The 27825-nt window shown below is 38.4% G+C and overlaps 1 protein-coding gene across 9 annotated transcripts; it reads right to left on the bottom strand.

The window, feature by feature from the left end:
- Positions 1–27755, bottom strand: MAK (male germ cell associated kinase). 9 transcript variants are annotated; one of them, XM_019613747.3, is made up of 15 exons: positions 27645–27755; positions 23077–23404; positions 21944–21998; positions 19788–19909; positions 18722–18801; positions 17105–17237; positions 16839–17010; positions 12376–12543; positions 10807–11127; positions 9315–9505; positions 8657–8787; positions 7416–7544; positions 5240–5314; positions 2259–2387; positions 1–1380 (listed from the first exon to the last, which is right to left on the bottom strand). In XM_019613747.3, the coding sequence occupies exons 2-15, from the start codon at positions 23175–23177 to the stop codon at positions 1229–1231; spliced, it is 1959 nt and encodes a 652-aa protein (XP_019469292.2). In that variant the 5' UTR covers positions 23178–23404; positions 27645–27755; the 3' UTR covers positions 1–1228. The 9 variants fall into 9 exon arrangements, 5 of the variants coding, with proteins under 5 accessions (XP_019469292.2, XP_019469293.2, XP_085076342.1 ...); XR_014882300.1 differs by lacking the exons at positions 1–1380; positions 2259–2387 and adding exons at positions 2537–3652; positions 3922–4028 and having other exon boundaries at positions 4125–5314; XM_019613748.3 differs by lacking the exon at positions 5240–5314.
- Positions 27756–27825: the final 70 nt, after the last annotated feature.

Genomic DNA, 27825 nt, shown 5'->3' with positions numbered 1-27825 from the left:
TCGTATTTTAAAATGGCAGGTTTAATATTACTACCAAACCATCTATTCTAAACACAGCTGTGAACAGAAGTAGCCTAGATCAACATTAAAAAAATATATTTATTGTAAATGGGAAGGTCCTTTGCAAGATATTACTGTAAAACTTAGCATAGGTGCCAAGGAAAGTATGACACGAGCATATAAACATTGAGGTATTGCATTATTAAAGCTTGTATGTGATCTCAGGGACTAAAGCTGGCTTTTAAGATCTAAAACAAAGTAACCTCTTTGAAAAGCAGCTTTATTTCCTCCCTCACGTAATTCATGGGGCTTCTTTAAGTTATGAAGAAGTCTAGTTCCATCATCACCCAGAAGATGGTTACCAAGCACTTATGCCTTTTTTGGCTAATTCACCATTAGAACAGCTGATGAGACTGGGATTTGGATTCCTTAAAACATTATTGTGCTAAACCTTTGACAAGGGAGATGTAATTCTCCACAGATCTTCAACTGAAAGTGATCATAAGCTAATTTTAACAGTACAGTGTCGTTTTAAGTTCCACTACAGCTCGGTGAGGTAAGTGCAGCATTCAGTACTTGCTTAGCTGTTTTCCAGTGTTGCTACTGGGACGTATTTTCAGAGCTTCCAGGTGCAGTAATTGTCACCATATTGCTTCTGTCCAACTATAAGGAGTTTGCATTGCATTTACATATTACAGACCCTGAGCAACTCTAGGTACAAGTGAGATCTGGAATCTTATAGGACACTGGTGTTCTTCACAAAGCCCAGTCTGTGCTTTCACTTTCATATTTCCAGGAAGGAACCAGTGTATCAGCTGGGAGCCTGGTGCAGCTCTGCTTTAGCCCCAGTTCTAGCTGCTTGTGTACATGAAAGCAGCTTATGTCAATGGTGGACTTTTGCATAGGGCAAGAAATTAAAGCTCTTGTTTTTAAGACTATGCTGATAGGAAGTCTTTTATAGAAAAATGTCAGGTGAAGTCTACTTCTCATTACTTCTAAATACGTGATAGATTTGGCAAGATGTGTTGTACAGTACTTCATGAAATCCTAATTAATAGCCAGTACTTTAAATAATGTAACTTTTTTTTTGTCCATAGGTAGTAGAACACAAGATTGTCTGTTTTTGTCTTTACTATTGCATAGGTCTTAGGAAAGATTAGAGCAAACAGGCATTTCAGGCAGGAGAACTGTGCAGGTATCATGTGAGCTTTGTTCAAGATGGCATTTTCTATCTGTGTCCTCCATATTTAGCCATCCAGTCTGTTCTTCCATGGACTGGCTGAATTGTTGGTGCATGCGTTAAAATATTCATGTTTTTTGCTGAATTGTAAGTAGGACCTGCTAACTGAGCACGAGCAGCTTTGGTTTTCCAGGAATAATCTGAAAGGAACAAGAACTTGGAATTAATGATGACTAAAATAGTGTTTTAATACTGCACAGATGTGAATGAGTGTTGAAAGATGACTTGTGGTACTCAGGGATATTAACACATCAGAGACCAGACTATCCTGCTATTCTGTTTTATCCTTGTCTTCAGATAAGGCTGATGTTTCCTAGAGTTTGCTTATCTTACTGGTAATTCTCACCTATTGGATACCTGTTTTGCAAAAATTCCTGTAGATAACACTGAGACAGTTGTGGAGTTTTTTACTGAATTTCAATCTCCTATCACAAAACTGCTACAAAAAGGAAGCATTCTTTCTTATTTATCTCAAGCACTTGAATAAGCGTACAGTAACAAACTCATGGTGTTTGGCTTTTACTTTCTATAACGTAGCAATATCTACACTTTCACCTCAGAAAGCACTCCTTTTATATTTCATGGCTACAAGAGTACTGTCAACTACTGGGATGACACTCAGACTTGCATAGCTAACAGTGGGATGAAGACAGGGAAAACCTGTCTTAAATTACCACTACTGAAGCTGCAGAGCAACCCAGTAGAGCTAGTAAAGGACAGAACAATTAATACAGTGCTTACAGATATAAGACTATTTATGAATTTACTGAGTCATCTGAGGAAAGTATTTACCTTTTCTGAAGTTGTTCAGCATACTGTAAGCATGGTTCAGCATTATTCAAGTGCATTAAATGGCATTATACTTAAAGACTCAGGACTGCCACATGCTGCAAGAAAGCCTCTGTCAAGAAAATGCCTCTAAACCGATTTAAATATGAATATTTTTCTGTTTAAACCTGAACGTATCTACTTTTCATACTGGTGTTAAGGAACATTTTAGCATACGCATTTTTCTTACCAGATACAGATGGAGCAATAGGAGCTAGCTGTATCCGTTGTCCAGCTGATCCCACTTCTTTCTTATGAAAGGAAGGGATGTATCCTCCTGATGGGTTGTAAGCAGCGCCTCCCACAAAGTCAGAATTTCCTGTTGATATTACAGGAGGTTTTAATATTTTCAGTTGCATCCATAAAATATGCATTTTTGTAGTCACTTCAATACTTGCATGATCACAAGAATAATGAGTGAGTGTTGTTCTTCCCCAGTGCTTGTCTGTAGGGAAGAAGTGCATATCCTTTTATTTGTATCTTAGTTGGACCTCTTCAAATACCTAACAAACTCTACAAGTATGTATACTCTAGTACATCTGTTCCTACAGTGCAGCAGGAGTGAAGATAACAGAGTGGTACGACCGTTTGTTAACACTTTCATTAAACTTACATTGCTTAGCAAGAGTACATTGAGTTTTAGAGCAAGGCAGGATCTTACCTTTTATTTACTGGAAGCAGGCTTAAGCACGTGAGTCTTGAAAATCAGCATGCAACAGTACTCTTATGCTCAACATATATCACCAACATCTATCTAAAATGGAACCAAAACTTCTCTTGTGGTGCACTTGAAGTTGACTTAGCCAGTTCCCTGGTTAAAGGCCTGCTAAGTAAGGCCTTTACTTAGTAAGTAAGATCTAGTAAGATCTAGTTCCCCTTTCTTTTGAAGCCTAATATTTTATTGTTCTTGGCTTTAGTCCACAACGTTCTCTAAGTGAGTGTTGCCTTGGGAAGATCGACATAATCATCCTTTCCAATCCATCATTAGGAAGCTGAGAAACATTATGCATTTACACACGAAATTACTACTGAGATTACTGTACAGTGATGTGGAATCAATTCAAGTATTTAGAGTGTCCCAAGCACATTTCTTGTCTATCTTCTTCATGTCTGTCATCACACAGTCTTAAAAAGCTTTGTGATGGCATGATGGTTGAAGAGAAGTGCTTCCATCAGGATGCTTCCAATGGTTCCAACAGTAGTTGGTAAAATATATAATGTGATTTGACAGTTTGTTCTCTCTTAAATCACTGGCCCCAGTGCAAAAACCCTCCTCCTCACATTAACACCCTCAGTCTTCTGTGCTATTATCAGAACTAGTGCAGTGGATCTATAAGATGCAGAACTGATCATCTACAAACCATAAAAGTATCCTCAGCTAATTACAGCTGTGTTGGGTCATCATATACCTCCTCTTGCCCATATCCCCAAAGTCCTGTCAACAGGTGGGTCTCTGAGTGGCTTCTGATGCCAGGCTCCAGTGGAGTAAAGGATGACACAGACATCCTGATGAAAAATAAAACTTTAATAAAGTACTCAAATAACAACTTCCTTGGAGTTGTAAGTTCTTCTCCCCAATTTTGCCTGAAAAACAAAAGCAACAGTTTTAGTGTTCTTGTCTGCACACACATACATGCGTCTATTCCCCCCACTTCCTAATCTTTTCACTGGGAATACTTCATAAAGTATCCTCTGACAGATAGTATTATATCTTAAAATTCTGAAGTCTAAAACTAAGACCATGACAAGCCCTAATATAACCTCAAAATGACTTGTTCCACGTGTTTCTTATCTACAGCTCTGCAAAGCTGCCTGTCAAAAATTTTTCAACCATTTTTTTTTCTTCCTCTTACCTCTTCATATCTGATGTTCTTTATGAACTCTTCTGCAGAAAAGGGATAAGCACAGCCCAGAGGAACAGTCTAGGTGAAACTGAGGGGTCTGAAGGAATTGTCTTTTCCTTAGGTAGAAGAAAAATAAGAAGTTCAAGGCAAAATTATGACTGCTAACATTTAAAAAACACGCGTTGAGAGGTATGCAGTAGGTCATTCCTTACCTCTGGCAACTGCTGTGCAAAACAGAAGTTCTTGCTGTAGGAGTCCATCAGGCATCAAGGAGGGCTGGCAGCAGATGTATAAGCAAACACAGCTGTGGTGCCAGCAAGTGTAAGCATGGCCTGGGCAGCATACCTCAGTGCATACCTGATTCTTCTCAAGGGATGAAGCCATTGAATCATTCATGGGCAACAAGTTGAGAAAAAACTACAAGTAGTTGCAAAAGGATATAGTACACACCTCATGTGCCAGAAATGGAGGGAGAGGTGAAACAGCAAGACTTTACAATGTTTGCAGTGAGGAGTGTGTTTAGATATGAACATGGCTGCCTGGAAACCCGAGTTTCCATCTATTTACACTGAGGTTAATCACTCAAATTTTTACAATCACAGTACTATAAAACCAGTGTAATTAACAAAGAATTAGAATGCAGTCAAGTGGCATTGTGCAAGTGGCAAACAATATTAGGAGTGAGCATTCCTTCAGGGATGCATGTGTTCCTCCTTTAGGATCAGTTCTTCCCCAGAAGGAAAGTTAGGAAGTCACTTATTGGAACATTCAGATGTTATTGAAAGGCATTTGTAAGTATACATGCAGTCACTTCATTCTCTCAGGTTTCAAAGAGTGTACTGAAACAATCCAGGTTAACGTGAATGAGTTAGTCTACATGTGATGAGAAATTATCTGCCCTCCTTCAGCATAACACCACTTACTTTAGGTGCAGATTCAGAAGGAAAACAATTTTGTCAGTATAAAAAACAAACAAACCTTACTTATATGGCTACTTTTTACTTTGTCTACTTCTAAAAGTAAAAATCAAGGTAGAAGCTGTTTTTCACACTACATTACACTGTGGTAACTAAGATGGACCTCTGCTGTTTCCCTGCTGCTGCATGTCACTGCATGAGTTGCTACACCATAACTCATAGGGCAGTAGATCCTGCTTGGTCTAAAAGCAGACATAAAGAAGAGAGCAAAGTTTGACAAAACACGTTACAACTGAAAATGAAGGATGTGATCTTTCGGAATCTGCACTGTAGGTGTATTGTTTTTGGAGAGAAAATGTAAAGCAAATATGAAATGTGCAAAGAGCCAGGTTATAATTGCTATAAATTACCTTTTGGATCCTCTAATTTTTCATTCAAACTTTCTTTGCATGATAGTTTTTCAATGGGTGTAATTAAGTTCTCTTCTGTAGATAAGAAGAATGAGAGAGAAAAAGATGGAAAGACAGAATTTTAGAGAAAGTATATGAAGAATCTGGTTAGGTGATACCAAAGAAATGAGGAAAAGCAGAGCAAGAAAGAATACCTGACACTGAATAGCTATAATTTCATGTACACCTTTGTTTAAGTAACATCTCCTGCTTGTAAAAACTGTTTTCGTTCATTAGAAAGTAGCTCAAAAAGTAACTAGTTAACCAACAATGCAGTCACATTACAGTCATACCAATGCATAATCCACAAGTTTAAGCATTAAGGCATATTTGCAAAGTCAGTTGATCACAGCTTCACCATTCCTTACAAATAAAGCTTTTGTAACTATTTGTTCTTATGTTATTTCACCCTAGAGCAGCATTGTGGGTAAGGAAAACAATAAAAGCAGTTGAAGAAACTAAACATAGTTATTTAAACACCAAGCAGCACAGTACCAGCTTTCAATCCTATCAGTATGAAAAAGGAATACATATATCATACATCTACCATATTACTCTGAACCAACTACCATGGTTTCCTATGTGTCTGCCTTAAGTGTTGCCTGCCTGGTACATAAAATATCAGTGTATATTATTTTAGATACCAATGGAAATAATGCTCAGTGTTTTCAAACACATTTTTTTTTAAAGATTATTTTTCTTTAAGTTTTTAGGAGATAGCCACAGTAAGACAAAAGTGAGATTTTACCACTGGCATTTACCTAAGTTTGTTTATAGCCCAATTCAGTACATAGCTGTCTAGCTTACTAATACATATTTATGGAAACAGCTCTGCCTTTTCCTGTCTCTTCCTATGCAAGAGTATTTTATCAAAATCAACTTACTTTAAGGCACACAGATCTAAAATTTCTGAAACCCAGAAATTATTTATGATGATTACTTTAAAAAGTGCTTTATTCCATCATTCCAGTTGATGCTGTTATTTTTCCATTTCTTAAGTGCTCTCCACGATTTCAGATGAGCAACTTAAACTTCACCTGACTTTCAAAAGGAAAATGTTTTGATAACACAGCTGGGGGGCCACTAAAGTTTTATTAAAAAAGCATGCAGCAGCTGCATATGAACAAGCCTTCTAAAGTTCTTGTACAAACACATTAGGTCAGATGGTGTAACACTGTAACGTACAGAAACACAGGAAAAAAGGCTGCTTACCTTTGGAAGGCCTCAGGTAGGCAGGGACCTGCAAACAAGAAATCCTTGTCTCCACTACCAACCCTTAACATGAGATCTGGGAAGGCACGGATCCTGGTTCCACCCCTTACAGTCACTCAGTGCACTGCTTGCACCTTGAGCTCCCCTGGGTTGCCCCTGCTTTCCCAGCAGGTGCTCAATCAGTGGTTCAAGCCCTGAAAGCATTTCTGCTACAGCTGGTCATTAGCATCCATGCTGAGAGCGACTGGTGTGGGCCTCAAAACTGTTAGGGTGACCTCCTATCACAGGGTGATGGGACTATCTAGTGGTCAGAAGGTAGATGTTAGTCTGAAGTCCTATGCTTACCTCAGTGAAATCTTAGACAAGCCATTTAACTTGCTTAAGCCTTAGTCTTCACTCTATAAAATGCTGATAAGAGCATTTCCCACAAAAGCTAGTACAAAAGGCACCTCACTGCAAGTTCCTTGCTGAAAGTGAGGGGACTTCCCATGTGCCAAGCTGGTATCTCTAACTGATGTTAGGCAGTATTTTGATCGTATGAGCTTAGCATGCAACACCTCATTTGTTTTCATATGTGAGACTGCTGTTTCATAGTGTTCCACATCACACTGACCAGGCAGTACTGAAATCGAGCTATTTGCTTAAATTGTCACAGTGAGATAATCAGTTTAAGAGGATTACAGACAAAAATTTGTCCTGCCAGAACTTTATTTTAAGAGCTAGTCTGTACTTCCTTTATGGTCTGAAGGCAAAACACATAGCTTAGGTATGAAAAGATTACTTTGAGTCTCTGTTTAAATTAAGAAAAACAAAGTTTGCCTATAAGCTGAGCTTGATGATAAAAGTTAAATTGGAGGGTCTAAAGAAAATTAATTAAATAAAGTATGATGAAAAATAAAGTGACTGCTGTTTATTACACTTATACCTGTATTATTTCTGTTGAAAGGCAATCCTCCAACATGTGCCAGTGGCTTGGAAAACAGCTGGTTGTTCCAGGTTCCATGAGATCCTTCTTTATTGATTGCTACTAAAGAGACAGTCTTAGGGTTTACACCTTAGAAAAGAAATTATGGCAGATGTTATCCATTGCCAAACATAATTCAACCAATGAAAAATTAGACTTTTCTAGAACAATAAAACAAAACTCAATTATTTCTCACATAATGTAAACATTATTAATGTAAGTCAAAGGACAGCATCCATTGATTAGGTTATATTTCTCAACTGAAAATTAGATACATTGATTTAAGAACTCTTGCTTTTATGCATTCAAGAGAACTTCTCATTGTTTTACTGAAGTTATTTGGTATCTATAAAATCATAACCTTATTGATATTTATGACCCTCAAACAATTAGCAGAAATGAAAGAAACCTATTGAAAACAAAGGTTCTCAAGGCTAAAAATAAACTTTCTTCAGAGGATAAGTTTAAAAATAGGACAAAGAATTTCTTGTTACTTCAGCATGTCATGAGCATTAGCGAGTTAATGGGATTACACAGCATGAAAGCAGCTCACATATCCAGTGGTAACAGAGCTATATTGATATGGATAAATAGGAAATATGCTCCTTGGAATTATCATTCTCTTAAGTGCTGAAATATATATTTTTAAACTACTATGCCATTCTCATTGAAAATAATAAAAATAAGGAAGTATTAGAAGCATACTTAGAAATATAAGAAGTGTAGATTGACTTTCTATTTGCTATCTTTAGATAGGAAAGCTTTTTTCCCCTCTTTCGGGCAAACTGTTGAATCTTATGGCGTCCTATTAAGCATTAAAGAAGTGATTTCATACTTAGAAGTTATCACTGTGCTATACGTGGGCATCTTCTTCATTTCTCACATACACTTGCTCATGGTCAGTCAGGATATATTTCCAGGTGTCCAAAAACTGAGGGTTTTATATGCTGCTGGTCATAAGAGCTTCTGTGAACATTTACACTGTACAAGCAATGTTGATCACTCTTCCACTTGTGCATAGCCAGGACTTTCTGCATTAATAGTGGAAAGATGTGTTCTTGGAAAGGCATTTAGTCCAAAATTTTAAAAATTTAGCTTGAGTAGGAAAAGAGAATTATCCAGTGTGAAATCTGATGCTTAAATGTAGTGTATAGATTGTTCACTGTTTGCATTTTCCATGACATGTTGACTTTTCCCCTTACCTGGCAGATATCTAGATTGTCTTAGATAGTACTGTTTTGCTGTTGTATTGGATCTTCCAGAATCATTTCTCATTACACCTTTATTTTCTGCTCCTGGCTGGATACAATGTGAAGCTTTTTGTTCTGGCATACTGAAAAAAAAAATCAAAATGTTCAAGCTGTGTAACCAACAAATCCACCTTAGAATGCCATGAACTGAGGCTGGCTTAAGGATGCAGTGCTCTTCTCTTATCCTGCTTTCATCAATAGACTTCATTCCCACAGAAAGCAACAGCTAAATCTCATATCTTATGAGAATTTTATGTGAATATGAAAGTGGAAAAAAAGAAGTGTATACAATATATAGACTGAAAAGCAATTAAGTAACTGTGGCAGAACTTCCCCCAGCCTCACTGACATGGGAAATCAAGTACCACTTCAATAAAACACTGTTTCTTAAAAAGAAGATAGACCTATGTAATGGATAGAATTACAGATATTGCTGGTGCTACATCAACACCCAGCTCAGAGCTGGCCTGTTCACAGAGCCCTTTGCACCACTGCAGAGTTACAGCAAGTTAAATTTTAGCAGATCTGTTTTAACCAATCTATAAACCTACTGATCATTGCGTACTAAAAAACATTTTTATAATAGTGATTTTATAATTCCAAGACCTACCTAAAAAGACATTCCTTGTTTTTCTTTTCTTTTAACGGTGCAATGCTAGGCTTCTTTGAACACGACATTCCAAATTCTGCATCATCCAATTCATCCCAACTGTCCACAGCCTTTATCAAAGTCTGACCCCATCGTCTCCTGCAACTTTTAGGACCTACTGTGCCATTCTGAGGGCCACTAGCTGCTTGTTTCTATTTCAAATACGAACAAAAGAAGAAAAAAATACAACTTTGATTACATCCTAAAACTTTGTATTTTACGTATAGTTGATTACTACTGCTTAAGAACGTTGAAGGATTTTTTTTTTTAACCACTGCACTGTACCTATTTTGGTCATAACCTTGATGATTTTAAGCACAGAATATATAACCAAGTTGGCAGGTATTTTGAGCGCAGCTCTTTTGGACTGCCAACTTCAAATGGCTCAAATCTAGCTGACATACTCAATTAACATTCTGTTTAAAGGCCCAGTTCAGCACTCAAGTCTCTGGTATCTTGCTGGTATCAAGTTGGTATGTTGCTGAACTCACACTCTTACCTGTGGTACAGCAATTGTAAGAAGCTAAAAACCTTACTTTTAAGATTCTTACAAACTAAGAAATTGCAAGGTCCATGTGATTACAAGAGTTGCTTAGTTTGCATCTATTTACTGGTAGCAATCAAGAAAATTAATGCCATAAAAAAGGCAGCTTGCTCAGGTATTTTCCTGCTTAAGACAATGAAAATTTTTACTTTCCATTTCTTTTTTGTATACTAACAATGTTTTTGCAAATTATTTTGCAAAGCTCTGTAAATGATTGTTGTTGTTGTAACTATGTTAATGCTTGAGTTGGTCTCTTCTTACTGGTGAGAGGACGAGGGGACACGGCCTCAAGTTGCACCAGGAGAGGTTTAGGTTGGATATCAGGAAAAATCTCTTTACAGAAAGGGTTGTTAAGCACTGCAGCAGGCTCCCCAGGGAGGTGGTTGAGTCACCATTCCTGGATGTGTTTAAAAACCGCTTGGATGTGGTGCTCAGGAACATGATTTAGCAGAGGGTTGTTAGAGTTAGGGCAGTGTGGTTAGGTTGTGCTTGGACTTGATCTTGAAGGTCTTTTCCAACCACAGCAATTCTATGACTCTAAAGGTTATTATAACAGAATATAAACTGTTGTTACAAGGAAAACAGGTATATCTAACCCATGGCCCAGCACAGCTCACAATGCAGCCTATGTATAAGTGGCCCAAGACAATCCCTCTTCTCTCAGCATGGCTCAGGCATGCCAAGAAGTCAGACATCCATGAAGTAACCTATTTTTCTCATTTGCTGAAAAATTTCAGTAAGTGATTAGTTATATTCTCAAACATTCCTTAATTATCTACTAGCTTTTTTTTTATTTTTTTTAATTTAATTTTTAATAAGTATGGTTATTTTCAGAGAACAGCCACATTGAATACATTAAGAATTTGTAAAAGAACCACCTAAGTTAGGTATCTACTGAAGACAACTTACCCCAGATGAGTCCTTATTGATAGCTGGAAAAAATGGCTGCACCTGTGTCTGCTGCTGTTTTGATACTTGCTGGTTAGCTGTATTCTGGGGCAACTGAATTTGCTGGAGAGGCTGGTGATTAGCCTTTGACAGAGACTGTGGCTGTGTTTTGTCAGGTTCATCAGGTGAAGACAGAGGCTCTGGCTTGGATACAGCTTCCAGTTTGGGTAAAGTTGGCTTTGGTTCTGTTGGCTGCACTGGTTTAATAGGAGTCTGCTTCTCCAAATATTGTGGGGGAGGTCCTAAAACTTGGCCAACTTGAAAGTAAGGGTACTTCAGTGCCTAGAGAAGAAGATATAACATACTAATTGTACTTCAAAAAGCTGACTTTGATAACTTCTTTGAGAATATGAGCATGTTTCTGTAGCATTTGAGTAATCTCTACCACAGTATTGAAAGAGATGCATAAGGAGTTCATGTGTAAATGTTGTATTTAGCCACCTGTCAGTTCTGCATTTTTAGCTCTCTTTGCCATACAATTTAGTAAGATGGACCCACCTGTACATATTATAGAAATCTTTTTCTTCCTTCTGTGTTTGGTGAAGTCTGTGTTTTTATGTGCATTTTGCATTTAACTCCATTCTATATTCAGACAGCAACAAATTACAACTTAAAAACAGGTTGTTTTTACTATAGTAAAAAAACTCTTGGTTCCCTATTGCATGCTTTCCTGCTAACTATATTACGTATCTTACAAATACACCAGTTCTTCCTGTAAAACAAGTTCTTCTTCTATTCCTGGGTCAATTCCTACTCTTTGTTAGTTCTCAAAGAGATTTTTTGCCTCAGCTGTTCTTGAAAATCACTGCCTTTGTACACCCTTCTGTGAAAACACATTAAACTTTCCCTTTTGGATATGGATTGCTGCAGCTGCTTCCTTGCCAACTCGCTTGGGCAGAACCTGGTTATTTGCTGTCATAAAGTACCACGCAGCATTCTGCATGGAGATGTATAGCACTGCACTACAGTTTGATCTCAGTGACTGTAACAATATATATGCTTTATAAAGCAGACAGATATGGTTGCTGTGCATTGCACCACCTGCTTAACCACTTCTGAATCACTTTCATCATGTCCACCTATGATAAACTCATCACCTTCCTCTTGTTTCTCAACTGCACTCACCTCTCATACCTTCTAAATAGGATTGCATTAGCTATACATACTCAAAAATAAGTAGAATGTATATATCTTTGAAATACTTATACCTAATTTTCTAAAATTAACCTAGGAAAAAAAACTGTGACTTTGGTGATTTATTGACATGTTCTTCTCAGAGTTCTTCCCTTATCACTCAGTAAATTGTACAGCCCATTTCCTAGTAAAAAAAATAATTATCCTGCACTCTCCCTACTGCATTCCATCTGCAACTTCACAGAAACAAAGCTTTATTTTCAGTATCTCCCAGTGAAGTGTTCAAAAGTGTACTCTAGCCTTCATTATGGTGACAATCAGGTTATATTTCTGCATCTACCAATTTTTGCCAATGCAAGACAATGCAGTCTTTCCTTATAATGTAGGTGCTCAGACCTGGCTTGCTGTAGGTCTCTTCTTTGGATTCCAGTTCAGCATATCACTCATAAGCTGTATGGCTTCACTGCTTGCATTTGGGATGAGAGTTTTTAAACTTATAGGGACACACTGTGGGAAACGGAAATTCATGGCAGAAGAGAGGTGGTATCCTTCTGGCCAGTCACTCTGTTTTAAAGGAAAAAAAACAAGTTTAAGAAAAGACTGTGTGTTTGGGGTATTAGATCACATTATATTTTTTTGTAGCTTGAGTCATGCTTGGCCTGTGTAGTTCCTTCCTATACAGTGAAAAACAAGCATTACTATTTTTCATTGCAATTGCTATGGCACCAATCAATTCAGCATCAGTCTCAAGTGGCAGTCCTTCTTCTGTAGGTGAAGGGGGAACTGTCTTTGTGCATACAACACTTGGATGTACACTCTGAAGGAGAAGAGATTGTGGTGGGTATCAGGAGCAGCTAAGCACATCCCATTTATTACAGAAATAAGCTTAAACAGTTGATTTCTATCTACTTCCTACATGGGAATACTAGAGGTGAGGCCTTTCTACCCAGCTGAATGGAAAAATACAGATCACAGCCTGAACAGGTAACTTGCCCGTGAGAAAGGGCTCATGTTTACTTGGGAACACAAGTAAACAGCCTACAGTTTCTGCATGCAGCTAGAAGAAACCTGTTTGTGAGAAATTCCTTGGCAGCTGTGACCAAGCATCCTTGCTTTCTACAAAGGATCTTACTTACCGTGATACACGATGCTTTATTGTCTCCTGCTGTTATATATATGGCCACAGTACTAAGGGGGGTTAGGCTGGCTGCCACCATTATCTGCTGGGGGGTAATCCTGGGTGGACATGCTACAAACCTGCTACTCTTAGTAATGAGGACTCAGCAGAGACTGACTGGCTGGCTAACAGCCCCATTAACACAAGTACCTCTCTATTAAACTGATGGGTATTAACTTGCATCTGTGTATTTTCTTTGGGATCAGTGAAGCTTATGCAGAAGCACTGGCTCTTTTGCATTACACCACCCTACCATGTTTGTGCAACCATGATGTGAACAGATGTGCAACCATTCAATCTATCACTGACTCCACCATTAAGACATTCGGTGATTAACTATAACCAGACATTACTGCAATAGGAAAATCATGGCCATAAGATGAAAACTTAGTGGGTTTTTGTGCAAGAGTGTTTAACTTTCAAGAAGTAAAACCTGAAGTCCTTGGTTGCTCGATAATTGCATTGTTTGAAAACAGAATCCTAGGACTGGCAAAGATCTCAAGAAATTATCTAGTCCATGCTCTTGTCTCGTCTTCACAGGTATAGTCACAAAGTTTCCAGTTCCACAGCCACAACTGCTACAGACAGTCTATTGCATAGACTAACTCCCCTCCAGAAGAGAAAAATGCAGGTTTCTCTTGTAGCAATACAAGACCATTGCTGAGTATGCTATCATCCCTGTATACCAAGAACAACTGTTGCTTTTGTCTCTAAAACAGCCTGTTTATAAATTAGATGTATTTCTTGTTCTTTCTTTCGATCTTCCTTTGCAGAGGTTAGAGAAGATCAAACAATTGAATTCTTGGATCTTGGATTTTCAAGTTTTTCTCCTCTGGACTCTGAAACATAGAGCTCTTCCTTGAAATGCAAAACTTATAAATGGAACAAAAAGATTAGCTTGTATGATGAAAGGACTGTACTTCTTTCTCTAGGCATTGATATGATATTTGTTCCAACACAACACTGATGTCCAATACATTATATAGCTCCTACATCTTCTTCTAAGGAAATATTAGCTGGGTAGTTATCCTCAACTATTTAGTCAAGAGTAATTAGAACTGCATAAGTACAGCACTCAAAAATCTTCAGCGATATGTAAATTGCAACTAATCTTATAGGAAATTCTGAATTCTAATCTTGCCTTCTAACATACTCAGTCCTTCCTAGCCTGTTATCTGCCAATTTACGAAGGAAAATCTATTCCATCAGTAGGCCTTCAGTCCTGCTTACTGCATCATTCCTGATCCAAGCCAGGATGAAATAGAGCAAAGTAGTTGCCTGTCACTACTAAATATTGTTAAATAAAAGCCAAAAGCAACCAAATCAACCAACAGAAGTCATCAGCATGGTATTATAGACTTAAACTACTAAAAGGAAGGCAATATGGAACAAAGACAGCTTCTGGGCATAACTCCTGTCATTCCTTACAGCAAGTTAATGGAATAAAGAAGTCTACATCTAAAAATTTGATTTATTAAAATTGTATCTGCAAAAACTGAGTACTAAAATAACTGCTTGTGTTTTTCAGAATACAGATAACACTTCACCAGAAACAGTCATTATTTGTGGTGATCAATTGTATTATAATATTTAAATACCCTTCTTACACAGCGATGTCCCTGAAGAATGCCTCAGCATTGTCATAAGGAGATAAAAGTCCCAGGACTGCCCAACAGATGACAGAGGCACAAAGCAACTAATTACAGCTTTCTGATCTTAGAGGGCTGACTTACAGTGTCTCTAACCCCTTGGGTCTTTAACAAGAGGCTACAGTTTTCTCTGAAATATTGAGGCAGTGTTGCTCCTGTTGCTCCCTCCTTTCTCAAGCAACCAGCTACATGCTTCTTTTCAACAACTAATAAAGTTACAGAGCCACACCAGTGACGTCAACACTGCTCTGCTACACATTGTTAAGTCTCCCTCTGATCTGCTTGCATGCCCAGAACTTGTGCTATGCACTGAAATGTTCCAGAAGCTCAAGTGTTGTTCTCTTTCTTAGATAATTTGATGAGCTGCTAAACATTCTCATCCTAGTCTTGCGAGCTGCTCAAGAAAGAATTAACATCTGGGTTTGAAAACTCAATTCTTGAAATACTGCTACATATTACACATTACTTCTGATGCATGATTGTCATAGAAAGCACTGTTTTATACGTAACAGTTTTCACCTACTCATCTAGTCTCAATTTTCACTGCCACCAGTTATATATATCTCATATATAACTCCACCTTTGACCTTTCACACTCTGTCTGTCATGAACTTGCACCTGTTTCTCAGTACATTCTCTTAGAGCTTTTCTCACCACTTCAAGCTCCTCGCTAAACTTATTCTACTTTAGTTTTAAGTTTTCTGTTCCTCAATTCTCTACTGACAACGGCTCTTGTACTGTACGAGAGTTATACTTATTTTATATTGGCACACCACCAGTGGTTTTCCAAATCTAGAGACTTCATTCAGTCAGTAATTTCACAGGTATCTATTTACCTCATAATACATCTGTCATCTCTTGCCTTAGCCACCACAGTTTTCTTCCCTAAACATATTTTTATTATATTGCCTATTTTTTTTTTTCCCAATTTATTCAAAATTTGGAAGGTAAGCTTATTTCCTTTTATTCCAGTTGATTCTGAAATCTCCTCACTGCTTCATTAGACACTTCAGGGACATAATATCTATCTCTGCTTACACACTCCCTTTTTCTTCATCCTACTTTGCTTTCTGCCATCACATTCTTTGACTTTTGTCAAGCTACAGCGTTCATTTTCTCACATTCTTGGTGTGCACTTGTTTTGAGCACTTCTTAGGAATTTATTCTCTTTTGAACATTCTTTGACAACTTCTGCAAACTCACCGACTCACCTTTTCAATCCATGTTTCTGTATGTCTCTGTGCATTCTAGCTGCTGCATTCTGATTAGTTCATATCTTTATTCAGTACAACTCATAACACTTGTAATTCAAGGATTAAGCGTATTTAGTTGGTATGAAAAAACCCAACACGTCTTGAAGCTAACTTGCAGGAAGTATTTGTTTTGCAAGGCAAACTCATGTTCATATACCCTTTTCCTGAACACTTTAACAGAAGTAAATACAACTGTACACATTTTTACATGCACTACCCAAATCTCCCTTGTAGGTCTTAATTAATTTCTGAAAGAGCTAAATATCTTGAGAAACCATTCTCCTTCATTACTTTGTCGTTAAGGATACTATACGATGGATTTGTGTTTGAGATTAAGTATTTCTTCTATGCTTAAAAAGTAAGAAAATATCACAATTCAACTTATTCAGAGTAATTTCCACAAGCTCCAAATTCTAGGTACCAGCCTTGAAAAATAATCAGTTGTGGTAACATGAAATCCTAAGACTAATTTCTTTTTTTTTTTTTTTTTCCAGTTCTTCTGATGTGCATGTCTTTAGTTAACTAAACAGCTTTATCTGACTTTCATCATAGAGTAGCACAGGATTACACATAATAGTAGGATATAAAACAGATGTTTATACACTACAGAAGTCCAGTATTCTGTGCCTTAGCAGATGTTTCAAAAGACAGAGTTGAGAAATCTTAACTCCATGGTAAAATTACTAAAACAGATTATACGTATGTTCTGGAAGTGCAATAACAATAAATAAATAAAATGATTATAAAATATTGAATAAGTACTATTGCATGAAGTCTTACCTTCTTTGGAGTCCCTAACACTTGGCAAATTTTGAAGATTTCATCTACTTCACTTGTGCCTGGGAAAAGGGGTCTTAGTGTGTATAACTCAGCCATGATGCTGCCAACTGCCCATATATCAATAGGTGAGCTATAAATGGATGATCGCAGCAGAACTTCGGGAGCACGGTACCTATGAGGATGGGAAAAAGTAATACATAAATTAAAATGGTAATCAGAGAAAGGCAGTTCATTAAGATAATGTATTAATTTCATCCTATACTTACCACCTGGTGGACACATAATCTGTATACGGTGGCTGAGATCTCAGCTCTCTAGCCAAACCAAAATCAGCTATTTTTACAAGTTCTGGACCAATACAAAGAAGGTTTTCAGGCTTCATGTCTCTATGAAAAAATCCTGCAGGAGATTAAAGAGAAATTACGGTAAATTGCGTAATTATTTCTAAAATAGCAAGGTCCAACAGTCATCCAAAATTTTGGCTTTCTTTTTTTTTTTTTGATTCAACATAAATGAATGACAGCCCCTCTCCCAATACACACATTTAATCTCCAGTGATTATTACACCACATATTCTTTAATTAAATTTAAAAGATGTCTGTGTTGTGCTCAGGAATGCTAATATTAGTAATTCAGGCACATTAAGTTTCTTGAATGCACAGCTGGCTTTAGCAGCTATGTACCTGGAAAGCAGGTAAGTAGTTGAGCAAATCAGTTCTGCTGGTTAATTGGTGGACAAGATCTCTTTATAAAACAATTTGATTGATATTCACTTACTACAGCACAGCATACAATTTCTGCACGCAAAAACTGACAACCACTGTAAGCAAATGGCTGAAATTATTACAGTGAAATGTAACTGCTTGAATTTACCATCTCTTATTCCAAGATACTTGTGTAGAAAGCAGAACACTAATACAGTAACTTAGAAATGGCAGTTTTACCACATATTCTAGCTTTCCCATTTATTTCATGGAGAAGGAAGGAAGGAAAAGAAAATGCTAATAATCAGAGAACAATATATGACCTTGATCAGAAAGACAGAAGCCATCAATTTCTGGCTACCTGACAACACTAAATGGAACTGATTTTTTACATGAACCCATCAACAGTCTGTGCCAGAATAAGTCAAATCCTATCAGAAATCACTTAGAGTGAAACTTTAACTCTCTTTGGAGAGCTTTAAGGATACCACTGTCATGTGAATGACACATACAAAATAAGAGTTAACTAAGAGAATAGAAAATACTTTCTGAAATGCAAAGGCGTTTAGTGTCAGTGTTTCAGAATGCAGTTTCCAGATGTGTATTACACATGATAATTAAAAGTGCTTTGAAGCTTTTGTTGATGCAACCACACAGCACCTTTTTTGAATGTGCTTGTAATTGCTTGAAAAGTCTCAACTCTTAAAATAATTCAATGCAAAACGTATTTGATAAGGAGATTATTTGGATTTGTAGTGACCAAGTTATATTGAAATATCTTTTATGCCTAAGGATGCCATATTAGTTATGATATCTCAAGACAGGTAAGAACTGCCATCTATAAGGTATAAATGCTCCTTAAATAGATCTTTTTGGAGTAACAAATATGCACAGCATAGCACAGCATTTGAGCTTCTTTAGTTTGTTTATTCATACAGTATCTAAGAAAAGATAAAAGTACTAAACATGGAACTAACAATACCCAGTGTTTTCAAAAAGAAAGCATATCTGATTATAAAAGAGGTAACTAAGATGTTTAAAAACACACCATATTTCAAACAGTCTGGAAAAATTAAGAGCCTTTTTAATGAATATTTTTATTCATGTTATTTATTATTGTGCATTGTGGTTTTTTTCTTGTGAAAGCGTTATACAGGCAAACTCCAGTGTCAAACCTACCGTGTTTATGGATGAAAGCTAACCCTTGCAATATCTGATACATCATGTTTCTGATGACTGACTCAGGGAACAACTTGTTTCTGTGAAGAAAGATTAATAATTTCCCAAAATTAAAAGACAATATTTTTTTCCTGTAAGACAGAACACACATTTCCTCATTTTGCACAGTATGTCTCAAACAGATTAAAACAGACCTGTGAAGTCTTACATACATAGACTCACATAGTATGTGTCAAAAATATTGCTTCCAAGACATAATTTTGCTCACTATCTTTACTGCAGAGTGACTTCTCAGCAGAGAGATGTCTACTGCCCTGTAATATGCTTGACCAAATGAATGCACACACTGTATTAGAGCAAGCAAGAGACTGCCCTGCATAGCACCATTGTATATGTGCTACCCAGTGGTGCTCTTATGGCAGCCTGAGCAAGAGCAATGCTTCTCAGCTGTAAGTTAACATCACACTGATGTTGCTAACAGCTACCTAAAGGCTTTGTGCACAAGGAGATAAAGGTACGTGACAGAACCTGAAGGAAACACAGTAAAGGCAAAAAGAAAAGAAAAATGTTACTAAAATGGCAAGTCCTAATCTAATGTCCACCATGAAGGCATTGCTTTGTGCTGTTTCTCCAAGACTACCACATCATACAGTACATATATTGATCTCCATGTATGTTCATGAGAAGATGATCACCCCCACCTTAAGCCAAATCCATTAGCAAAAGCAGAATGAATGGCATTGGTCCAATCCTTCATGTATTAATGAAGGCTAACAAAGAAAAAAGTATTTGGAATTTCTCTTATGGCTCAGTAAATACAAAAGACATGCAAGTTATCACATTAATAACTTCATAAAGTCTTACTCCCAGAAGTATTACAATGTCCAATGCTATTATGCTAAGCAGTGCAGAATTTTACCCTCAAATAAGCAGGTGCAGCAGATTCTGTTCACATCAGTAGTGCTACAAGAACCTAAAACAGAAATTCCAGTATGTTCTTCAAGACAGTATAAAAAACATACGTAAAGGATGATAGCACACTACTTGTTCTCTGAGAAAGACATACCTGTCCTTCATCAATTGATAGAGATTTTCCTTCATGTATTCAAACACAAAGTAAAGGTGGTCATTTTCTCTTATGACTTCTTTCAATTTTATTACATTGGCATGATTTAGCTTCTTCAGAGACTGTTTCAGAGACAAATACAGGGTTTCAGATAACTTGACATTGACTATTTCCTAACCTGAGCTGCATTTGTACCACATAAAAGTTTCTAGTAAGGAATTAACAAAACATACCCATCAGGTAGCCTCTAATTACCTTGTAATCTCCCTTTACCTCTAAAAGCAACAAAGTAGCATTTAAAATTAATTTCAAAATAAAAGCAGCAAATATTAACAGCTTAAAATTCTATTTGTGGGGATTACATCATAGTTGAGGTGAAGAATAACACAAGAACTTAGCTGCCTAGAATGAAAGGCCATTCTGCACCTGTAACAACTTTTGCTTACAGAACTGAGTAAGAAAGCCTAGCAATTTTTTTTGTTTGGATGATAGAATTACCAAGGTTGGAAAAGATCTCCAAGATCATCCAGTCCAACCGTCCACATACCACCAACACTGCACACTAAACCACATCACTCAGTACAACATCTAAACATTTCTTGAGCACCTCCAGGGACTGTGACTCTATCACCTCCCTGGGCAGCCCGTTCCAGCACTTGGCCACTCTTCCAGAGAAGTGTTTCCTAATATCTACCCTGAATACCCCCTGGCACAAATGAAGGCCATTCCCTCTAGTTCTATCACTAGTCACACGACAGAAGAGGCCAATCCCCACCTTATCCCTTCAGGTCGTTGTAGAGGGTGATAAGGTCTCCCCTGAGCCTCCTCTTCTCCAGACTGAACAATCACAGCTCCCTCAGCCACTCCTCGTAAGACTCATGCTCCAGACCCCTTGCAGCTTCATTGCCTATCTCTGGATGCTCTCCAGGGTCTCTTTTTTGTAGTGAGGGACCCAAAACTGAACCCAGTACTTGAGGTGCAGCCTTACCAGTGCTGAATACAGAGGGATGATCACTTCCTGTTCCTGCTGGCAATGCTATTTCTAGCATAAGTCAGGATGCCTTATTATTATTGGCCTTCTTGGCCACCTGGGCATGCTGCTGGCTCATGTTCAGCCAAGTGTCAACCAACACCCCCAGGTTTGTTTCCTCCACCCAGACTTGCAGCTGCTCTTCCCCAAGCCTGCAGCGTTGTCTGGGGTTGTTGTGGCCACAGCGCAGGACTCAGCACTTGGTCTTGTTGAACTTCATACCATTGGCCTCAGCCTAGCTATCCAGCTTGTCCAGATCTCTCCACAGGGCCTTTCTACCCCCTAAAAAGATAGACTGCCAACTTGGTGTCACCTGCAAACTTAATGAAGGTGCACCAGGTCATCAATAAAGATATTGAACAGGACAGGCCCCAGTACTAACGCCTGGGCAACATCACTCACGACTGGTCACCTGCTGGATTTAATTTCATTCACTACCACTCCCCGGGTCTGGTCATCCAGCAAGTTCCTTACCCAGCATACAGTGTACCTGTTTAAGCCCTGGGCTGCCAGTTTCTCCAGGAGAATATTGTGTGTCAAAGGCTTTCTGTTTTTATGAATACTCCCCTTGCAGGTTTCATTTCTGGAGATATTATGTGCTATTTCCAGTAAGTTAAACCTAAACTGTGGATATTCAAGTTACGGACACTCAATTCCTCTGGTAAGGAGTTTTGTATTTACAGAAATTCAGAGACCTGAAACATGGGATGACTTGAAATTTAAGGCAAGATGTTCAAGGTCAAGCTTTATTCTGTCACTTGGGTAGCCAAGACTTCCAGTGTTTTTAAAAGTGTCCCAAATACAAAATATGAGGACTGCCTAAACACCTAGAAACACATGCTAGAGTAGGCTGGTAAAACACATGAAAAATGTCAAATTAATCGTCTTCTCTCAAAGACAAGAGGCTTGGCTACAAGACATGGCCACTGCATGAGAATGGCAGGATATTCTACAAAGAGGAAGCAGCTCTAGGAGTTCCAGAAGCCCACAGCTTTTTGGAGCCTGTGACTCCCACTTAAAGAGTTCACTGAGTTCGGCCTGATGCTTGTGCATAGTCTATGCCCTTTTCCTTCAGACAAACCTAACCAGACACTTATTTTCAAGTGTGGTATGTTCACCATGTTACCTTGACTTCTCTCAAATTCATGCACTCATCCCATGAATAGAACTTCCTTTTCATTCTGAAATAAAAGTCAAAGAAAGTATTTTCAGTAACAGAGAATGCTTTTAGAACAAAACAAGATCCAGATACGTTATTTTCTTAATACAGCACTAGCACTTTCTTGAACCAAATTTAAAACATTCCACAATACCTTTCAGCAACATAATCAAAGCAAACATAACTCTTACGTTTATTAGAAATTTAAACTACTTCATGATTGATTGTTGCAAACATTTTTAGTTGAGTAGTTAACAGGAGACAATTTATACTATAAAGTATTTCTAAAAGCATCGAGGACACACAGTCCTGTTGCATCACTTAAATTGTGCCCTTAATAAGGAGGACAGCAACAGTGACACTGAAAATAAAACTGGATTTTGAAACAAGAAAAGCTACTTCTTTTTGCCAAGTCACACATTCTAGGAAAACAAGAACACTTGAAACCTGCAAAGTATCTTAACTGCCTGAAATTATAATTAGTCAGCTGTATAGATTAGTCCTTTTTTTTTTTTTTTCCCAAGCCTATTCAAAGATATTAATATGAAAAAATAGTGTCATTTTTTCAAGCAATATCCATACATAAAAGTATTACACTGTTGTGCATAGACTGTTGTGTTTATTTGGAAGTCTTAGGTAAAAATATGAGTAATTAGGTGTTACTCAGATTTTGGGAGTGGGTTGTGAATGCCGTGTTCTTTACTGCATTTCTCTACAGTTCTAGATCCTACAGAGCAGCTGTTTAAAACTAATATTTCATTTAAGAGGCATTCATCTTCATTCAAAACTATTCCCTTTCCAAATCCCCAACCTGGAAAAAAAAATTAAAAAAAAATAACACAAAACAATTCCAAATCCTGAGATACCAAGAATGGAAAACATTTCTCATTGCTCCATTTGCCTGTAAGTTATACAGATGAATGCATCTCCAGATGTACTAGAAGGAAGTATGACCCACACTCACTTACTTAAGCAACTGAATTAAATAAATATTTTTAAAAAGAGACATTCTTTTTTTCTTGTACATAGACTGCATAGAGCAATAAAGTCAAAATCTTACATCTTTTCAAGTATCTTTACTCTGTGCAGACGTTACATACCGTTTGATGGCCACAAGCTCTCCTGATTCATTGCTCTTTCCCATCAAGACACTGCCATAGGTGCCATCACCCAGCTGCTTCATGATTGTGTAACGGTTCATTTTTTCTTATTAAACAATTGCCAAAGGTTTATGAAATTCTGGATGTCTTCTGTATTTTTGAAGGATTTTTTGCCTTTTGATTTTTTTTAGAGAAACCTTCTTCCAGATAGCCTAAGGTTGCTGGATGTTTCCTCATAACAGAGCAGGATGGTCACCGGTCTCCTCTGAATTACATGTATTTTGAGATCCACTGAGAGGTAGAAGAGCATGGTATTTCTCAGCAGATCCTGAAAAAAAAAATGATTAGGCAAATACGTAATTTTATGGTGTTTTAGGCAAAAGACACCCTGTAATTTCTTTATAACAGTAACCTGAGATCTATTTGTGTTCTTTAAAATAGAACACCTCAGTATGAGTAGTTACTTTAAATCCTTCAGGCCGAGTCTAGGATTAGGGTCAGAATAAGCAAGGAACAGACAGGCAAGATTACTGTCATAATCCCCTACTCCTACAGAAGCAAAGAAATTTAACTAGACCCAGGAAAATCTAAAACTACTTACTGCAGCATTTATTTACTGTAACCTAAATGCTTAAATACCAACCATCTACTGTTAACCTAATTCCAGCATTATCTCTCACTCGTGTCTCTGCTGTTTAAAAATCCAAAATAACTCAAGTGAGTTGACATGCACTGTCAGCCTACTTCAGCAAGAGATGCAAAATTCAGCACACAGCTTTATCCTCATGCCAGAATTAGCTACAAGTTGGTAAGCCTGTCCAAACAGATTAAGGCACTCAAACTCAGTAGGTAACAAACCTCAGGCTTGAGATTTACAGGTCTGGCAAAATGCAACAATAAAATTGGCCTTTTTAGGAGCGTGAAACCAACAAGCTGGAGCAGGCATCTGCTCGATAAGAGAAACACCTGCCTGGAAAAAGCACTAAATACCTCTTCTGGTTGATGTACCTGTAGAAGCCTTTCTTTTTCTTCTTTGCACCCCTTTGCCAAGTCCAGTTCCAGCTGGGCCTTGTCCATCCGTACACAGCTTAGCAGCATCCCTACACTCTACCTGTCCCTGCTTCCACTGCCTGTGTTTTTTTCTTCTTGCTCTTCAAGTTTGACCAGCAGGTCCCACTTCTGCCATGTTGGTTTCCTGCCTTCCTTTCCTCACTTCCTACAACTGGGGATGGAGAGTTCTTGTGTCCTAAGCTTCCTTAAAGATCTGCCAGCTCTGATATGCTCACTCATCCTTCAGAACAGTTTCCCAGAGAGGTTTGTTGACTAACTCCCTGAAGAGCTGGAATTTGGCTTTCCTAAAATTTAGCACCTGGATTTTATTCTTTGTCTGCATAATATCCCTCAAGAGCATGAATTCCACCCCTGTATTGTCACTACAGCCCAAGCAGCCTCCAATCCTGATGTCATCAGTCAGTTCACTTGCATTGGTGAGCAACAGGTTCAGAATTGCATCCCTCCTGGTAGGGCTGTCTAATACTTAAATCATGAAGTTATCCTCGATGCATTTCAGAAGCCTCCTGGACTGCTTACAGCTTACTGTGCTAATTTTCTAGCAGATGTCAGAAGTCCCCCAGCAGCACAAGAGCCTGCGATCATGATGTCTCCTGTAGCTGGAGGAAGAAAGCTTCATCAACAGGCTCTGCTTAATCAAGCAGCTTGTAGTAAACATCAACCACATGTCTTTCTTTGATATCTCAGTCCCTAACTTTTACCCAAAGGCTTTCGACTTGCTCATGGCCATTCCTCATGGACATCTCTTCACTCTCCATTCCTTTCTCAATGTAGAGGGCAATGCCTCCTCTTGTCCCTCCTCACTTGTCCCTTCTCAACAGTTTGTAGCTGTCAACAGCAACACTCCAGTCACGGGAATCATCCCACCAGATTTCTGTCACAGCAACTACACCACGGTGTTCTAGTAGCATTCCAGCTCCTGTTTGTCCCAAGTTGTGTGCAGTGGTGTAGAGGCACTTCAGCTGGGCAGCCTGCCTTGTTGCCTTCTTCCTGTAAAGCTTCCCAGTTGCTTTCTCCTGTTGTCTCAGAGGTCCTGTCTCACTGTCCTAAGATCTCAAATGTGCTGCAGTGTTGCAGCAGGTTGAGGGCCCCAGCTAGTAGCCTGTACCTCTAGCATTGCCATGCCATCCCACACCTAATCATGGATAGGCTCACTATCCAATTTCCTCCCTCTTTGAACCTAGATTAAAGCTTTGCCGATGAGCCCTGATAGCTATTTCCCAAAGTCCCTCCTTTCACTTAGAGAGAGATGAAACCAAACTGGTGCCTGCAAGCCCAGTGTTATGTAGGACACTCCATTGCAAAAAAAAAAACAAACAAACAAATTTTTGACAGTGGATCTAGCCACAAAATCAGGTATTTACAGACAGGAGCCTTCCATTTCTTTCAGTGTCCTTATCCACTATGGGAAGCAAAGATGACCCATGTCATAGACAATGAAAATCACCACTGTACTTTTAACTGGACTTTATATACATATATTATATCCTTTTCCTGTCTATCAGCTTTCTCAGAATTCATTCCTCAAATTCCTCAGTGCGCTCTCATCTTTAATACTTTGAACATCATTTCTTCTACAAGACCATCTGTTGGCTGCGGCAATAAACAGATGATCAAGTGTTTGTGCCAAACTAAAATACATACTAGCCAGTCATATCCTGCTATTTACTGATCGTTAGAGTTGTGTGTGTGTATATATACAGACATACATAAACACATAGACATATTATATTTACATATACAACTTCCTGAAGATCTTCCAGTACACATTTTTACAGCATCTAAAGCAATGACAGACTGCACACACAACACAAAGTGAAGTTAATTGTAGGAGGATTTGGATGCCTGCACTTCTCTGTTTCAACAAGCATAACTGCACATTGTTATGACTTGCTTTTCAGGGAGAGCACTGCAGTATGTGTCAAATTTGGACCTATATAACTCCTACTCTGGCATTGTATACATTAAACATTTTTGAGAACTCACACATATGAAACATACACTGCATTTCATTTCGACTTTCTGCTTTCTAGGGAAATGAACTAAAATACCAGGTAAGAAAACTCTGCGTTTGTAATAAACAAAGACCCAAATACAGATACACTCCTGATTTTTTGACCCTTAAGTCCTAGGATCTGGGTGCCTAAATCCTATCAGCTTTCCAAGCCAATTTAGAATGACAAATTAATTATTTTTTATATTATTTTATTTGTCCAATTTACATTCTTATTTCATCATGTGCACTTGAAACAGTAACACACAAATAAAAATTCTTATGTATTATAGTAGATTGCAGACATAATAAATGTACATTCTGCAGTATATTTCATTGCCTTATTCCTTTTCTGTGGCATACCGTAGTTTTTAGGGTATGAGCACAGCTAATCAAGTTAAGTACAGAAATTTCAGATGTTCCTTCAGTAGTCATATGGAAATGTCAAAATCGCTCTGTGGAAAGGCATAAAATCACATGAAAACTATGTAAGTCGACATCAATATTTAAGAACCATAATACACATCACATACATTCACCACAATATGAATGCATGCCAAGCTGTTCTACTGATGACTATCATGAACTAGCTGATGTAGTCACTTATGTTAACAGTCTGATAGTGATAGGACAAGGAAGAAAGGTTTTAAACTAAAAGAGAGAAAACTGAGGTGAGATGTTAGGCAGAAATCATTACTCAGGGGGCAGAAAGGTGCTGGCACAGCTGCCCAGCAAAGCTGTGGTGCCCCATTCCTGGAGGTACTCGAGACCAGGTTGGATGGAGCCCTGGGCAGCTGAGCAGATGAGGCAGCCCTGCCTATGGCAGGGGTTGGGACTGGGTGGGTTTTAAGGTCCTTTACATTCTAAGCTGTCCTATGATTCCATATTTCCATGCTCTAGACAACCAAATTTTGCTACAATCAACATCTGCACACTTGGTAAAGTTGTCATAATAGTTCTGTCTCCCAAACAGATGGGAAATCCTATTGCAAACAACAGCTTGTTTTATACTCCTAATGACATGCTGCCTATAATCTCCTCACACGGGATTACGGAAGGATGAAAGCAGGGGACAAATAGAGGACAAAATGCAAACACTGGAAACCATCCACTGATTTGTATAAACTTAGAAAATCTGAACTACTATGTATTTTCAAATTTTAAGCAATACTTCTAGTGATTTTAAATATCTGCCTTACAGTTTAAATTAGAATTAATAACAGCCAACTATCTGCATTTCTGCCATACCTGAAATAGAGATAACCAAAACTATCACCACCACACATTAAACGGGCTGCTCACATCAAAACACAAGCCGAAATAGCCACAAGCCACCAGAGAGAGCGGGCAGATAGGGAAAACACAACCCCGTTTACACCAACCTATCTGCCAACGCGGAGTTCAGCAGCCCGGTAGGACACATCCCACACACAAAACGAAACATCGCTCCTAACCCGCACCGCTGACCCGCGCCTCCTGCCCCAGACCCGCGCCGCCCGCTCACCGCAGCGCTCCGGCCCGGCGCTGCCAACCGCGAACCGTCGCCCCGCCGCTTCGCCTCGTTGCCGGGGCGATGCAGCGAGTGAGCGGGGCCTATGGAGGGACACGCCTCTCCGTGATCACGTGGGAAAGCGGGGGGTTAAAACCCTGAGCCAAAGGCTGATTGCGGCTGCAATGTCTTTTCG

Source organism: Meleagris gallopavo, chromosome 3 (genome assembly GCF_905368555.1).
Source record: "Meleagris gallopavo chromosome 3, MGAL_WU_HG_1.1, whole genome shotgun sequence".
Lineage (NCBI taxonomy): Eukaryota > Metazoa > Chordata > Aves > Galliformes > Phasianidae > Meleagris > Meleagris gallopavo.
Note: the sequence above shows the minus strand (reverse complement) of the source record. Positions and strands in the feature narration are given on the sequence as shown.